Here is a 15,558-nt window from a genome sequence, read left to right as displayed (position 1 = left end):
ATCAACAGTAAAAACTCACCCCGTTGTAACTTTTATCGGGTGTAGCACAAAAAAAACCATGGTGCATGTTCTGAACTTAATTTTTTTCTTGAGATCACACATGGCCCACGTTAATAAACGGTAAGGTAGGAAACATCCCATATTTTATCATTGACCAAAAAATAAAAATAAAAATAAAAAAAGTCAAAAGGGCTTCTCAAAAGCAAAAAAAAAAAAAGTAAAAAAGGGTTTTTCTAACATTAATGAAATGAACAACGAAAAAGTCAAACAGGCTTTACATATTAATCGCCCTCAAGAGCTTCTCTCAATGAATGAATACATTCATTATTAGTAAGACAGAATTAATTAGGCTCTAATAAGAATATAATCATGAAAAGAACACGATTTACATAGCCCGAATGAAGACCAGCTTAGCTGGCGCTACCGCTGACTCACTTTGACTTTCGGAGCTTCTAGAACAATAATATTTAAAATCTTACCAGGTACGAAAATTCGTTTCTTGATGCTTTTCCCAGACAGAAATTTCGACAGTTTCGAATCGAGCGAAGCTAGTTCAAATGCATCTTCTTCTGTGCACGTTTTCTCAACCTGTATTGTGCCCCTTGTTTTCCCGTTTATTTGGACCGGTAAAATAACCGTGGACTCCTTTAAGTAAGCTGGATTTACCTGCAATAATAACTAGACATTATCACCAATTGAACCAATAAAAGTACGGTGTAACTAGCATTAATCCTTATTTAAACAAAAAACATGTTTTCGGGAAAAATAATTATATACCTTAGGGAAAGGCTCGTAAGCGAGTGAAGTAGAGTGGCCCAGGCGGGACCAGAGCTCCTCCGCCATGTGTGGTGCATACGGCGATAGCAATAAAATAAATTCTTCAACTATCGATTTTGGAAGTTTTTCCCACTAAAAAAAATAAAAAATAAAAAATTTGAGTTATTAGTTCCGAGTTTGGATCAAGTCTAGAGAGAGAAAGAGAAAGAGAGAAGACCTTATATGCTGCATTAGTGAATTCCATCATCGCAGAAATTCCGGTGTTGAATCGTGTTGCTTCAATTTCTTCTGTTACCTATCATTATAAAAATTTGCATTATTAGTTTTTTTTTTCTTTTTTCCTTTACGAGCGGAAAATAAATTATTACCTTATTAATGCATCTATGAAGACAACGAAGCTGTTCAATAGAAGGTTCCCCTTCGAAATCAACGGTTCCAGATTTGAATTTACCATCAGCAGACGGTAAACCAACAACCAATCTCCATACTCTTGCTAAAAATCGGTGCACACCATCAATACCACTAGTACTCCATGTTTTCGAGTCTCTACAAGCGCAGTTATATGGGGATTTATTATTTTCTATGCGTCAAATAATAAGAAAATTAAGAGAAAAAGTTAATTCCAAAATAAATAAATAAAAATACCTGAAAGGACCCATGAACATTTCATATAAACGAAGAGAATCAGCACCATATTGCAAAACAACATCATCAGGGTTAACGACATTTCCTCTACTTTTACTCATCTTGTGGGCTCGCGCAATCAAACGGATATTCGGATTGTCTTTCATCACAAAATAATCGCCGGATTTTACGACCTATTTATTTATTTAAAAAACATATGAGAAAGCCATTTAAAAGAAAACAAATTGTGAGGAGTACATATGACATCTACCTTCTCTTCGGGTATGCTTTCTTGGCTGAAGTTGCCCGTGTCATTAACGACATCAGCAGAAACCAAATTCCCGTCAGAATCTCTGAAGGCCAAATATTGCACCTGCCATTTAACCAATTAATATATTTTTGCACAAGTGGAATTAATATTATGTAAATAACTTAACTATACTTACTTCTCCGAGAATAATTCCCTGGTTTATGACACATTGAAAAGGCTCCTTGGTAGAAACTACGCCAATATCATACAAAACCTGAAGAAAAGTAACAACATGTTTATTATGCCACGAAAAACAAATACAAGTATGAAACCAAACATTATATAGTTTCTAAAATATTATCGGTTACATAATGACATAATTAAATGCAATAATAGAAAATATGTAAGCACAAACCTTGTGCCAGAATCGAGCATAAAGTAAGTGAAGAACTGCATGCTCGGCCCCACCAACATACACATCAACAGGGCTCCAATACCTTCAAAAAAGAAAAAAAAAATAATTGGATGTTAAAATAAACACTAATTTGTATGGAAATTAACAAGAATGTGCAGAAATCGAGGCCAAATAACTTACATTTCTTTTTCCTTGTCAACCAATGCGTTGGAATTTTTCGGGTCCATGAACCTCAGATAGTACCTGCATATAAATTTAAAAAGAATTACGAAATCTTTAAATATCAAAAGTTGGATGAACGAGAAAAGATCTATTTTGGGTCACGTTGAAGAAACTTCGAAAAAATGAAGAAATAAATAAGCCACACCAGCAAGAGCCAGCCCATTGTGGCATAGTGTTCGTCTCGCGCCTAGCAGATCCACCAGTGGTAGGGTCAATTGTTTCTACCTGAAATTAAATATTCATCAAATTAATTATAAAAAAAAATTAAATTAAAAAAAAAAAAAAAAAAACAAAGAATATACCCAAGATAGAGCCTTAGCAAGTGGTGGCTCCCCTGTTCCAGTTGGAGTAAAATCATCTAACTCGGGAAGTGTAAGAGGCAACTCAGCTTCAGAAATCGGTTCGCATTCACCTCTGTCATTAAAAATTACAGGTATAGGCTCTCCCCAATAACGTTGCCTTGCAAATAACCAATCCCTTAACTTGTAATTCACCTATAATAAGTACATAAAATATATAACATTTCATAAAAAGAAAAAAAAAAAAATCGAAACGAAAATCGAAGTCTGGGATTGATTATATAATCTACCTTTTTCATCCCATTTCCAGTTTTCTCGAGCCACTCAATGACTCTAGAAGCAGCGTCTTTGCTGCTTAAGCCGTTAATGTCAAGTCCTGATGTTGTGCTTGATGAATTTATCATTGTACCATCACCAGAGAAAGCCTTCTCGAAATAATCGAGACTTCCATTTTCTGGATTTACAACCCCGCAAATTGGAATATTGTACTTCAAAGCAAATTCATGGTCTCGTGTGTCGTGAGCAGGTACAGCCATTATTGCTCCTGTCCCATAGCTGTGTTCATATCAATTTAGATTAATATCATAAGTTCATAACTTCAACAAAAACTTCTCATCAAGAATTGGATAAATTTATTAAATTAGCACACCTTCCCAAAACATAGTCAGCTACCCAAATCGGAATAGATACTCCATTAGCTGGATTTGTTGCATAACAGCCGCTAAAGACTCCGGTTTTTTCCTTCTGGAGTTCGGTTCTCTCGAGGTCGCTCTTTCTAGAAGCTACTTCTCTGTATTCTTCCACCTGTACTCAAGAATATTTTGTTCTGTTAGAAGAATAAATCGAAAATCAGAATTGCAGAAATTGGAATAAAAAGAACTTGTTCCAAAATCGGAAATATTTGAATAGGAATCGGCGGAATTGGGAGAATTCCAATTTTTAGCAACCTAAAAATGTATAATCTATATTAATTTTGGTATTAGAAGCGTAAAAAATCGGAATGTTTGGAAATAAAAATCGTAGCGGAAACCAGAATCTCGTATATATTCCGATTCTAATCCAAAAAAAATTGGAAAAAATTGGATTTCGGAATGAAAAATATTGTTCCAATATCGGGAAATTTTGTATCAGAATCGACGGAAATCGGAAATTCCATTCCAATTTCCACCCCTAGCTATTCCCATTATAAAACAAAACAAATAGAAAATAGAAAGTAGAAAAAGACATACGTCTTTTCGTTGGGCATCAGATACAATGGCTGACAACAGTACATGCTCAGGCGCCAGGACTAAGTACCTAAGAAACAAGACAAAATGTAATAATGAGAAACCATAGTATTTGTTAGAAAAATAAAATTAAAAAAAATGGCCAAAAGGAATATACGTTGCACCAAAAATGGTATCGGGCCTGGTAGTGTAAACAGTAACTTTGAGGTCACTTTCAATATCCACTACACTGAATTGCATCTCTGCTCCTTCAGATCTCCCTATCCAGTTCCTTTGCATTTCCTTAACACTTTCAGGCCAGTCGAGATCGTTTAAATCTTCTAGAAGGCGGTCTGCGTATGCAGTAATCTTCAGCATCCATTGCCGCATAGGCTGCTCGGTAATAAACAATGAACTGAAAAAAATCATAAAACCATCCAACAAATGAAAAATAAAGAACGAAGCAAAAAAATTGCACGAAAATAATAGACATTTAGAGAATTAAAAAAAAATAACAAAATAAAACGTACTTTTCTAATTACGGGGTGGCCCCCACGCTCGCTCACACCATCTACTACTTCTTCATTTGCCAAGACAGTGCCGAGTGCGGGGCACCAGTTGACAGGAACTTCAGCCTATGTTGTTTCATTTATAAAGTTAATATAATCAATTGTGTCTGAAATAATGAAAATTATATCCGTACGAAATAATTTATACCTGATAAGCCAATCCCCTTTTCAGGAGCTGCAGAAATATCCACTGTGTCCATTTGTAATATTCAGTGTCCGTAGTAGAAATTTCACGATCCCAGTCGTACGAGAAGCCTAATAATTTAAGCTGGAAATAAAATACCGATGTCAATATAAAATAGCAGAACCAACTACTAAGATATAAAAAAATATTGAAATGCTTTCGGGAAAAATATATCACGTGAATTTTCGTAAAAAACAGAGAGCAAGGAAACTAACCTGGGAGCGGAAGCGGTCGATGTTTTTAATTGTTGTGACCTTCGGGTGTGTACCTGTCTGTCAATGAAAAAATTACGATCGAATGTTTTTTTTTACTAAAAATGAAATGAAATAGACAAAGAGGAAAATTACCTCAATTGCATATTGCTCGGCGGGTAAGCCGAAAGCATCCCAACCCATTGGATGCAAAACATTGAAGCCTTGCATACGTCTAAGTCTAGCAAGAATATCTGTTGCTGTGTAACCAAGAGGATGCCCCACGTGCAAACCAGCTCCACTGAAACAATTATTAATTTGAAAATTTTATGCGCAATCCAAATGTGTTTGAAAGCAAATTCTCTTAGCTTTGTGAATTTTGGGTGGAAATGAGTAATTGTCAAACGAGGTTTGATGAATGAAGCGAAAAAACAAATGCAAATTAGCAACTGATTTCAATAATATACACAAACTACGTGTACTGCATAAATCAATATGCCTAATTACCATATTAATCGAGAGAGAGAGAGAGAGAGAGAGAGAGAGAGAGAGAGAGAGAGAGGACCTGGGATAAGGAAACATGTCGAGAACGTAGAATTTGGGCTTGGACATATCAATCTCATCGGGTGTCCGAAAGGTCTTGGTCTCCTCCCAGTAGCGCTGCCACTTCGGTTCAATTTCATGATAAGGGTAAGCTCTTCTCACGCCATCTTCTCTACCGGCAGTGGATTCTTCGCTTTCCTGGCTACAACTCGCGTTTCCACCTTCGCCATTTAAGCAATTGGACACTCGAAGACGACGAAATGAAGTGCGCGAACGACGGTGATTCAAAAGCGGAGTGCAGTGGCGGCGCAGAAGAGGATAATCCGGCGGGAGTGGCGGTGGCAGGAAGTGAATCCGTGGCGCCGGTTGAATTTGGGTGAACATTAGTGTATGTGTGTGTGTGTGGGAATAGACCGTTGGGTGGGATTTGTCAAAGGTGAAATAGATAAGAGTTTAATTGGGCCTTTATCGACAAAAGGTAATAATTGGGCTATTTTAACTATTCCGGGCCATCCGATAAAGGTAATAATTGGGCTATGTTACTTATTCCGGGCCATCCTATTGGGCTACATTTTTCTGCTGTTTGGTTTAGTGATTAGCTTTATCAAGGGCATTAATTAATAAAATAAAGATAAGGCTGAATTCCACTTTTCCCCCTTGTACTTTGGCTCGGTATCACTTTTTCCCCTTCTACTTTCGATTGCATCGATTTGCCCCCCTATACTTAAAAAATTGTTTTAATGATGCCTTCGCTGTTAGTTGTTAGACATTTGATCCTAACACCGTTTGATCTAATATCTGAAATTACAAAAACGCCACATCTCCCAGTTTAAATAATTATTTAAAAAAAACAAGAACAGATAAAAAAATAAAAATAAAATAATAAAAAATTCAAGACATCGAGAAAACATAGTCCACGACGCCAACCACAATTTTTTTTTTTTGTTTTTTTAATAATTATTTAAACTAGGAGGGGTGGTTTTTTTGTAATTTTCAAACTTAGATCAAACGGTGTTAAGGTCAATGGTCTGAAAACTGGCGGTAAAGGACATATTGAGATAATTTTTCAAGTACAAGGGGGGAAATCGATGCAATCAAAAGTAAAAGGAGTAAAGTGATATAGAACCAAAGTAAGGGGAAGTGGAATTTATCCTAAAGATAATTATATGAAGGGTAAATTACACCCACACCCCTGAGGTATGCTTAACTTTAAGGACCCTGTGGTATCGATAATTACACTCACCCCCTGAAACGTAGTTAGAAACTCCAACGGGATAATGCATTGGATACATTATTCCGATAGGGTTCTAATGGACTATTACTTTTAGCTATTGGTGGAGATAACATAGAGTTATGGGGAGTTATGGGGTGACATGGCTCCCCCAATATTTATTAAATCACCCATAACTCTTTGTTGTCTCCATCACTTCCTGAAACCAATAGTCCGTTAAAACTCTATCGTAATAACGTATCCAATGCATTATCACATTAGAGTTTATAACTACGTTTCAAGGGGGTGAGTGTAATTATCGATACCACATAGACCTTAAAGTTATTTAAGCATACCTCAGGGGTGTGGGTGTAATTTACCCTTATATGAATATAATAGTGTAAATTACGATCACCCCTGAATTAAAGTCAAGTTATGAAAAAACTCCTAATTTTTGGGTAATTACAATTACCCATCAACTATGAATCTTCTTATACGTCCACTATTATGGTGTCGAATTCAACATAATTTTCTATATCGGGAATGTTGTTTGTACACGTTTTGTGCTAAAATGCAGTTTCTGATGCATCACAATCTAGTATTTACTAGCCAAGAGACACATCCTATGATCATCTTATTTTAAAACGTGGAGCTCGAATGGGATAAAACAAGTACAAACTGGAGAATATTCCACATAATCGAGAATATTTCACTAAATTTGACACCACAAGGATGGGTGTGTATGAAGATTCATAGTTAAGGTGGTAGATGTAATTACCCAAACATGAGAGGTTTTTCGTAATTTGACCTCGTAATTTACCCAAACATAATAATATACCATGTTTTAATTCAGTTTATTTTCTACCGTGATTAAATTTTGCTGATTTTTATTTTTTATTATTTCACACTGATTTGTTTTTTATATTTTTTATTTTGTTCCATAAATAAAATATTAATTGTAGTTAAAAGTATTTGATATTTTTATTGTATAAACCATCTAAGAGAAATTAGAAAAATATTGGGACTTGTTAATAAAAGAGAACTATAGAAAGAAATAGAATCGTAATTTGAATGGAGACTGCCCTCTTAGAGTGCATGTCCGGTATTTACGGGTAATTACAGATTTTTTTCCTTGATTAGTTGATCTTTATGAAGGGTAGTATCGTCAATTCTATGAATAATTCGTGAACCCTAGGAATACCTTTTTTGTGGCCTATAAAAGCACACATCCAATCTTTTCATAGACAATACTATGGGCACACAAATCTCATGGGAAAATAGTACAAATATAAAAGAAAGGTCCAATCATGAGGAGAAGATGTCAACCTTAGAAGATCTTCATCCTTGATCTCTAACAAAAAAAAGTTTATGGGTAAGTTTTCTTTATTTTGATGGAATTATTTTCTTGAAACCTATGATTATTACATGACTTATGATTTTCAATTAGTTTTTATTATTAAGTGGTTTTGTTAATATTTATCATACAAAACATGGGCGAAACTAAGATTTTTCGATTGAGCAATTTGATGGGACCAATCGAAAGACCTTAAGGTTATGGGGTTTGGCGTACTGTAGATGCTACACCTGGTCAAATACATCGAATAGTTTTTGCAGCATAGGTTTTTGAATCATAGATTTGTAGGCAATCACATATACATAGATATGGATAGCATAGGTTTTTGAATCATAGATTTGTAGGCAATCACATATACATAGATATGGATGATGGGTGTAAAGTTTAAAGTGTATAGTTATAGTGAAACTCCGTAGCTTTTGCATAATAGATTCATATACCATTCAATCCGGACATTACCGAAATTCGGTAGCTTTTGCATGATAGATTCATACACAATCATATACCATTCAATCTACAAACTAGTAGATGAGCATCTGTCACGGATTTGAACCTCAATCAAGTATCGTGTAACACTTGAAAGTGTACAATTTGTACACTCGTAGGCATAATAGTGCACATGTGCGACACACAAAAGTGCAAGTGCACTAGTGCGCCACTGGATAGTGCCCACAAGTGTGCGCCATCAATGGTCTGCAACCTAATGATGCTTCTACATGTTTTTTGTGTAACTTACTGGTGGATTTAAAAAACCTCGCGAATTGACTCGAGTCGGGTTAACGGTGACATCGATTGTCCGCAACCTAATGATGCTTCTACATGTTTTTCATGTACCTCACCGGTGGATTTTTAAAAACCTCGCGAATTGACTCGGTTTAATGGTCCGCAACCTAATAATGCTTCTACATGTTTTTCTTCTAACTCACCGGTGGATTTTAAAAACCTTGCGAATTGACTCGGGTTATGCCATCATTGGTCCACAGCCTAATAATGTTTCTACATGTTTTTCTTGTAACTCACCGGTGGATTTTAAAAACCTCGCGAATTGACTTGGGTTACCGGTGTGGTTTTGGCAGTATTGACCACGGACCAAATTCATATCTTAATCAATGACCAAATTCATATCTTAATCAATGATGCTCTAATAGAATAAAATAGAATTGTTTTTAGTATAAATAGGAATATGTTCTAAAACGTTTTTGATACCGGCTTCAAAAAAGTTATAGAACGTATTCCTATTTATACTAAGAACAAACGTTTTTGATACCGGCTTCAAAAAAGTTATAGAACGTATTCCTATTTATACTAAGAACAATTCCATTTGATTCTATTACAGCAACATTGATAAAGATATGAATTATCTAACATATGATTATTCGAATCCCCTAAATTTAGGAATTACAATTGTGTGAGATGAGTTGGATAACATGAACTTGAATTGGTTAGGATGGTTTGTAGATGCTGCACTCTGGAATACACCCTCTGGAATACATCGGGTGATTTTGCACAATCGATCTACAATTAAAAAAATTACCTACATGTATACGTGCGTAGTGGATGATTATTTATGTAGATCTGTGGTGTAAAATTACCCGGTACATTTCACCAGGTGAAGCAACTCATAGACCTATCCATGGTAATGTAATATGTGAATATACTAAATTCCTTGATAAATTGCATAATGATAGTGTTTAAATTTTTCCATGGATTACACCATCCATGATCATGTAATTAGTGATTACCTTAATGCTATATCATGTATAGCATTGTGTACATTATTTTTATTATTATTTCTCTATATTATACAGATTATGCATTGTATGTTATTAGGGGTATAAAATAGAAACAAAAGTTATCCAAAATACCCTAATATTTTGAAATAGATTTTTCGTTCTAGTTTTTGAAATTTTGATTTTAGTTTTTTTCCTTAACATGTTAATTTCAATTTTACTTTTCTTCTGCCCTTTAGCTTAATTAATGGATCGTTGTTGTTGTTCTTTACGTGTTGCTTGAATATAGGTAATGTGGAGACTGAAACTTTCTGAAGGAGACAGTTTTGGGATTTTGATCCAATCCCATGAAGAAAAAGCTCGATTTGACTTCGAAGAACAAGCTTGAGTTGACTTTCGGAAAAGCCGTTATGAGATCAAGTAAGGTTCAGGTGACAGCAAATCCTTAAACTAAAGTTGTCTTATTTTTATGTGACATTAAAGTTTGTTTTGGATAAAATCTGCATCTCATTAAAAAATCAGTAGCTGTATACAATTTTGTCAAATCTCTCTATAATCTATTTACACTTTTATCCGCTCCTAGGCAGGCCGATTTATATGGAGGCTACTTGCTCTACAGAGTATATCTATACGCGATCATGAAGAATGGTTTTTCTTGTCGGCAAAATTAGAGATATGATTTTTCATTGCTGTTAATTCTCGATCCTAGACGTCAGTTCTTCAAGATCTTCAACTGCTTTGTCAACGGCATGAAGGATCATCTTCTTGATCTGCACGATATAAATTTTGGTAATTATTCTCTCATTTTTTTTATATATTTTTTTAATTGTCAAATGGGATATTAAAAAGCTACCTCTAATTTGTCTTCTCTGGCTCTATGTTCTCTTGGCAGCTTCCTGAATTCTTCAGTCAGTCTGAGGCATTCATGTAAGTTTTCGGGAGAAACGAAATCTGCAGCAACTTTTGTGCATGACTGCGATAGTAGCGAACAGATTATCAGTAAAAATGGAAAATGTTTATATATTATTTTTGCAAGCAAACACCGAATCTGAATTTCGATTTACCTTGAGATTCCTCACTTGGTGCGGACACCCTGCAGGAATGAAAACCGCCTCTCCTAGCTTCTGTTCAAATGTCCAAGGTTCTATGCCTGAAATGATAAAATAAAAGGTTGCCTCATTAAGATTCCTACTGAAAATTCAATTATAGTAAAAAAATTCCTAGTGCAAATTCTATGTGCATACCGTATTCTTCCTTTAGCTTAAGTTTATGTTCCGAGGTCAAGTAGAAGGTCTGATCATGAACTGGATGAATAACCTGGAAAGCAAAGGCAAGAAAACGGTTCAGTAAACAGTTGGTAGAAAACCTCACTTTTTTATTTTATTTTTATTTTATATAATAATTGATTTACCTGATTAACGGGGCAGCAATAGGTGTGTCTAAATTCGCTCGCATGTTGAACGAGATACTCTTTTAGTTTCGGCACATCTTCTCTTCTAAAAATGTCCCACAGAGCGGCGCCACTATTATCCGACCGCCCTTCTGTTTGATTTTTATGATATGAAAAGGAAGTGTCTTTGCCACTAGATTCACAAGGACTTCCATTTTCTCTTCTAGCCCTGCTTTCTTCTTCATCCTGAGATTTGTGCTTTTCTTTCAACAATTCAATTGCTTGACACTGCTCCTCACATAAATCTACTTCTGCTGTGTGTGTCAGAATGTTCACCTGAAACCAGTACGAGGTTGTTTTAGCACACAAGACTTGAAACTTGAAAGCTACATCAACAGAAATTCAATCATTTCGAATTTGGGGTTTGAAAACAAAATTCGTTATGTGCTGTCTTAAAAAATGAGATGGCAATTAAACTGGTCAACTTTAATAACGTGGACGAAAAATATTTAATAATGTGGACGTAAAATACCCAAGTAGGTTTTCGTTTGTTTTTCTTTTAACACAGAATGGGGCAATATTTTGGCAGTATTGGTTCATGCGTAAATTACATATATAAGTTTCTATTTTATTTTGCATTATGGAGCACTGTTTTGGTTTTGGGTTCATACCGCATCAGACATGTCACAGTGAAGCTTAGTGACTGAATCCCCTCTTCCAAGTTCGTCTTTGACGCCATAGGCAATGTATGTCTTTGGACCCATATCAGGTTTAATGACAGCTGCTGGCAATTTCACAGCAAGGTTAAGAAAACCAGCCCTTGTATCTGTGTACTCCTGGAATGGCAAGGCTCGAATAAACTCGTCACAATGTCGTGGTAGAAAATCCTCAAAACTATCAGATGGTGGCCAATCCTTGAGTTTTAGCATCTCCGGCCAGTAATTCTCGTATCTTCTCCCCTCTGTATAACCCTTGAAGAATTTCCGAGTACTAATCTCCACCTGCAATAGCCATCGTAAAGAACCAAATATTAGCATCAAACAACAATTTGATGTAATTTCTGTATTCAAATGTAATCATTAGAAGAAGATAATAACCTCACAACCAGCTAAGCAATCAATAGCCTTTACATCAGACATTCTTGAACTGATCTGCGAATCTGTATTCTCACACAATGCACGCCACATAACCATCGGCTCCCAACTTAATCCGCTTGTATGCTCAAGAACATTTCTAACAATAACCGGTTCTCCTTTAGCCCAGTGCTTTTGGAAGTGCAGAAGCTCTTCCTCGTTCAATGTATCCTTCGAATCTGGGCAATACAAACATTTGTCTTTCGAGCCTTCTTCACAAGCACAAGTTGTATGATCAGAAACATCCTTGACTGGTTTATATTCTCTCAATACGTTTTCTGCTCGTTCTTCTAGAAGCGAGATCCAATTTTCTGGAAGGAGGCACTTGAGCTCTAATTTGCAACTGCCACATCCGCCCATTTCTTCGGGAGGACAAAAAACACTCCCATCTTTATTTAAAACCCACTCAAATGGGATTTCAGAATCTCTATCTAAAGACTGTGTATTACAAGATTCTGGATGTGGATTTCCACCATGCATGTAATCACAGCCTCTGTCCACATATTGCAGGACCCGTTTGTTTGGTCCTCCTGGATGCTGACCCGAACGGATCTCACGGAAACAACTAAGGCACAGCTCATAAGAGCAACTTGGGCAGCTTCGATGAAGATCAACAATTGAAGTTGAACAGTGGTTGCTGCTCGATAATCAAGGAAGACAGTAAGCAAACACTTTATATCAGATAAAGGAGTACAAAATGCAGAGGTAAAAGGAAAGAAAGCCACTTACCAATATACTCGCTCATCGGTATAGCTAAATGCCCGTTTTACTTCGACTGAAGATGAAGGTATCCCTGCCAATGCAAATATGAAAGATACCATCAGTGATGAAAATGGATGGTCTGAAATGCACACACTACCTCAAACTGAAAGACACATACCTTGAATTTCAGACTCCATCTCTATCTCTTCAATTTGTTCTTTGTGAATGTGTTGTAGATAGGGAAAAAGTTTGCTTATGAGATAGTGCAGATGTCGAATCTTCTCATCATCGTTCATATCTCTCTTCGATGTCTGAGTTAACAGATAAACAAGATTTTAGCGGATTCAATAACACAGGGATTAAAGACAATTGAATATTTCAGCAAACAAACAAACCTTCAAAATGGAGGTGGAATGCAAGCACAAGTTGCAGTTGCAATTATTCCGGCAATGTGGGCAAACCTCTGAAACTTCCTCCTCAGATAATTCGGGATACCTATGTGAACAAGATAGGAAATTACTATATATGTTTTCATGAAATATTTGTAATGCAAAAGTGTAGAGTAAGAATAGTCACCATTGCTTAATACATTGGATGCAGTACACTTTCTTGTCACACTTTGTGCACGGAACAACAATTCTTCTATCTGTTCTTTGACACTGGTGACATTTAATCGACTCCTTCCCATTTACCTGTTACGAGAAAAGAAAGCATTATCTCACAAGGAAAAAGAAGAAGAAGCAATTTGCGTGCAAGCAAATGATGTAACGAAAGCAAGATTAAGAGCATACCTTTGTGTTTTTACTTACAGATCTCTGTTCTGCTTTAGTATCAAGTTGTGGAATTGATGAACAAGAGGACGATGAAGAGGTGGATAAGTTAGATGGAGAGTGTTTTGCAGAACCATCAGATTTCCTTTTGGCGCTCTTTAAACTCCTTTTTGCTTTCTTGGCACTACTTTGGATTCTTGATAAGTTGATTAAATCAGTTCCTCCAACCACTATATCAATAGACGAAACCACATCTTCTTCATCATCAACCCAATCACATGAAATGAAATTTTCGTCCAAAAATTTGTGTGAAGAAACACGGCGCCTTTTGGATGTTTTTTGATCATCCATATCCTCAGTTTGTTTCTTTTGGTTGCCGGATGTTGCCACTGATGGCCTACGTCTTTTCTTGCTCTCACACCACTCTTCTTCACTGTCAGTTTCTTCCTTTTTCCTATTAACTTTATTTCCACAGATATTTTTCTCATTTGACTTCTTGGAAACCTTCTCTGAGCGTTTTCTCTGAAACCTACGTACTGTTGAACCTTCTTTAGCCAATAACTCCTCTAAGGACCTAAAACAATCGTTGCCTTTCTCATCAGAACTATCAGAATCTATTTCACCTGGAGAAACACGGTGGCATCTCTTCTTTGACGAGATATATCTCTCCGCGGAGGAGCTACCAGAACTTTTCTTTGTCTGCGCTGTTTCTTTTACTTTTACGGTTGAAACCCTCTGATGTAGACTTGGTGTTGTTCTCTCACACGAAATGTTGCTGCTTCCAAATTTTCTTGCTTTCTGACCAGACAAATCCTCTGATTCTGGAGGGGATAATTTAACATTCTCCTCATATTCTTCATCGTCATCAAAACTAATGATAAGCTTCCTCTTCCTTGCAGGCACACGCCTCAGGGTTCTCCGTACCACCGGTATTCCATTGTTTGTACAATGAATATGACTTTCTTGCTTTGTAATTACTACTGCCATTGTCACACTGCAGATACACATGACAAAAGAATGCTTAGTTTATAAATAGATAACACAAATCCAGTTCCAAAAGGCAAAACTACTCAATATGAAAAGCAACAGTCTTTCAGTAACAAAACTACTCTATTCCTTTTCCCACACTGGGCAGTCCTAAATTTTAACATACATGATAAAACATAGATCGATGCAATCATATTTGCACATAAGCATGAATTTCATAGAAATAGGCTCCTGATCTACAGGAACATTAAAAGGGAAAGATGTTGACGCCGAGTCAACCAGAAACTGAGTCAAAGCACTTTGTATACATCACTGCTCATTAAAAAAAAAAACCTACGCAGATAAATCGACCAAATCAACCAATAATCAGCTTCGAAAATTGAAATTTCATATCAGTCGATCACACTAATCGCCTCATCAATCAAGACCTCCAGTATTATAAAATTAAAAAAAAAAAAAAAAAAAAAAAAAAAAAAAAAAAAAAAAAAGGAGAAGGAGAAGAAGAAGAACACAATCGCACGAGACAATTCACGTTTATAGGAATACCAAATCACCACAAACAGATTGAAAAAACAGTAGGCGAAAAAAACAGAGGCGATGAATTCAGCTCACCTGATTAACGATCAGAGTGTTTCTTCTCCGAATCCAATTTATTCAACCGCCGTGAATTACTTCCGAGATGAAGAACGAATCGCAGATTTGGCGAAAGGGGCTAAATAAAAACATCAATTGGAATTGGAGATGAGAAAGAATCTCTTGGGAAGAGTTTTGATATCGAAGGAAGAATTATAATGAAAGAGGATTGATTACTCGCGTCTTATATACGTCTTTGCTTTGCAACAGGGGCAAAAAATAAGTAGAGATACGACACACCAACCGAATTAAATAAATAAATAAATCAGATGGGCCCACAAAAGCGGTATTATTTTATTATATTTTTATCAATTAAAAATAATGTGGAGAACAGAAAAGGAAAATATTTGACAGCAATTAAGTATTTGGG

The 15,558-nt window shown here is 36.0% G+C and overlaps 2 protein-coding genes and 1 long non-coding RNA gene across 6 annotated transcripts; 1 reads left to right on the top strand and 2 right to left on the bottom strand.

Annotated features, from left to right (window-relative positions):
• Positions 1-218: 218 nt before the first annotated feature.
• EMB2369 (tRNA synthetase class I (I, L, M and V) family protein) lies at positions 219-5,746 on the bottom strand. The gene is made up of 20 exons (XM_012993517.2): positions 5,302-5,746; positions 4,893-5,037; positions 4,761-4,817; positions 4,510-4,629; positions 4,323-4,427; positions 3,971-4,185; positions 3,817-3,883; positions 3,237-3,391; positions 2,878-3,142; positions 2,591-2,782; positions 2,434-2,513; positions 2,247-2,309; positions 2,067-2,148; positions 1,848-1,925; positions 1,673-1,774; positions 1,423-1,595; positions 1,146-1,323; positions 995-1,072; positions 778-909; positions 219-666 (listed from the first exon to the last, which is right to left on the bottom strand). Exons 1-20 carry the CDS (start codon positions 5,661-5,663, stop codon positions 421-423), a joined length of 2,895 nt encoding a protein of 964 aa, XP_012848971.1. The 5' UTR covers positions 5,664-5,746; the 3' UTR covers positions 219-420.
• Positions 5,747-7,728: 1,982 nt separating this feature from the next.
• Positions 7,729-10,817, top strand: LOC148766052 (uncharacterized). 3 transcript variants are annotated; one of them, XR_016035192.1, is made up of 4 exons: positions 7,729-7,861; positions 9,863-9,993; positions 10,157-10,362; positions 10,466-10,817. It is a non-coding gene; the product is annotated as an uncharacterized LOC148766052 (long non-coding RNA). The 3 variants fall into 3 exon arrangements; XR_016035191.1 differs by having other exon boundaries at positions 9,863-10,004; positions 10,161-10,362; XR_016035190.1 differs by having other exon boundaries at positions 9,863-10,004.
• LOC105968855 (lysine-specific demethylase JMJ26) lies at positions 10,057-15,421 on the bottom strand. 2 transcript variants are annotated; one of them, XM_012993532.2, is made up of 13 exons: positions 15,168-15,421; positions 13,590-14,562; positions 13,375-13,490; positions 13,194-13,293; positions 12,977-13,109; positions 12,826-12,889; positions 12,061-12,733; positions 11,635-11,964; positions 10,985-11,299; positions 10,818-10,890; positions 10,638-10,723; positions 10,427-10,546; positions 10,057-10,343 (listed from the first exon to the last, which is right to left on the bottom strand). In XM_012993532.2, exons 2-13 carry the CDS (start codon positions 14,553-14,555, stop codon positions 10,266-10,268), a joined length of 3,054 nt encoding a protein of 1,017 aa, XP_012848986.1. In that variant the 5' UTR covers positions 14,556-14,562; positions 15,168-15,421; the 3' UTR covers positions 10,057-10,265. The 2 variants fall into 2 exon arrangements, with proteins under 2 accessions (XP_012848986.1, XP_012848985.1); XM_012993531.2 differs by lacking the exon at positions 15,168-15,421 and having other exon boundaries at positions 13,590-14,591.
• Between the last annotated feature and the right edge of the window lie 137 nt (positions 15,422-15,558).

The sequence above is a fragment of the Erythranthe guttata genome, chromosome 13 (genome assembly GCF_056151865.1).
Source record: "Erythranthe guttata isolate IM_541 chromosome 13, IM_541, whole genome shotgun sequence".
In the NCBI taxonomy this organism is placed as follows: Eukaryota; Viridiplantae; Streptophyta; class Magnoliopsida; order Lamiales; family Phrymaceae; genus Erythranthe; species Erythranthe guttata.
This window is presented reverse-complemented; position numbering and strand designations above follow the sequence as displayed.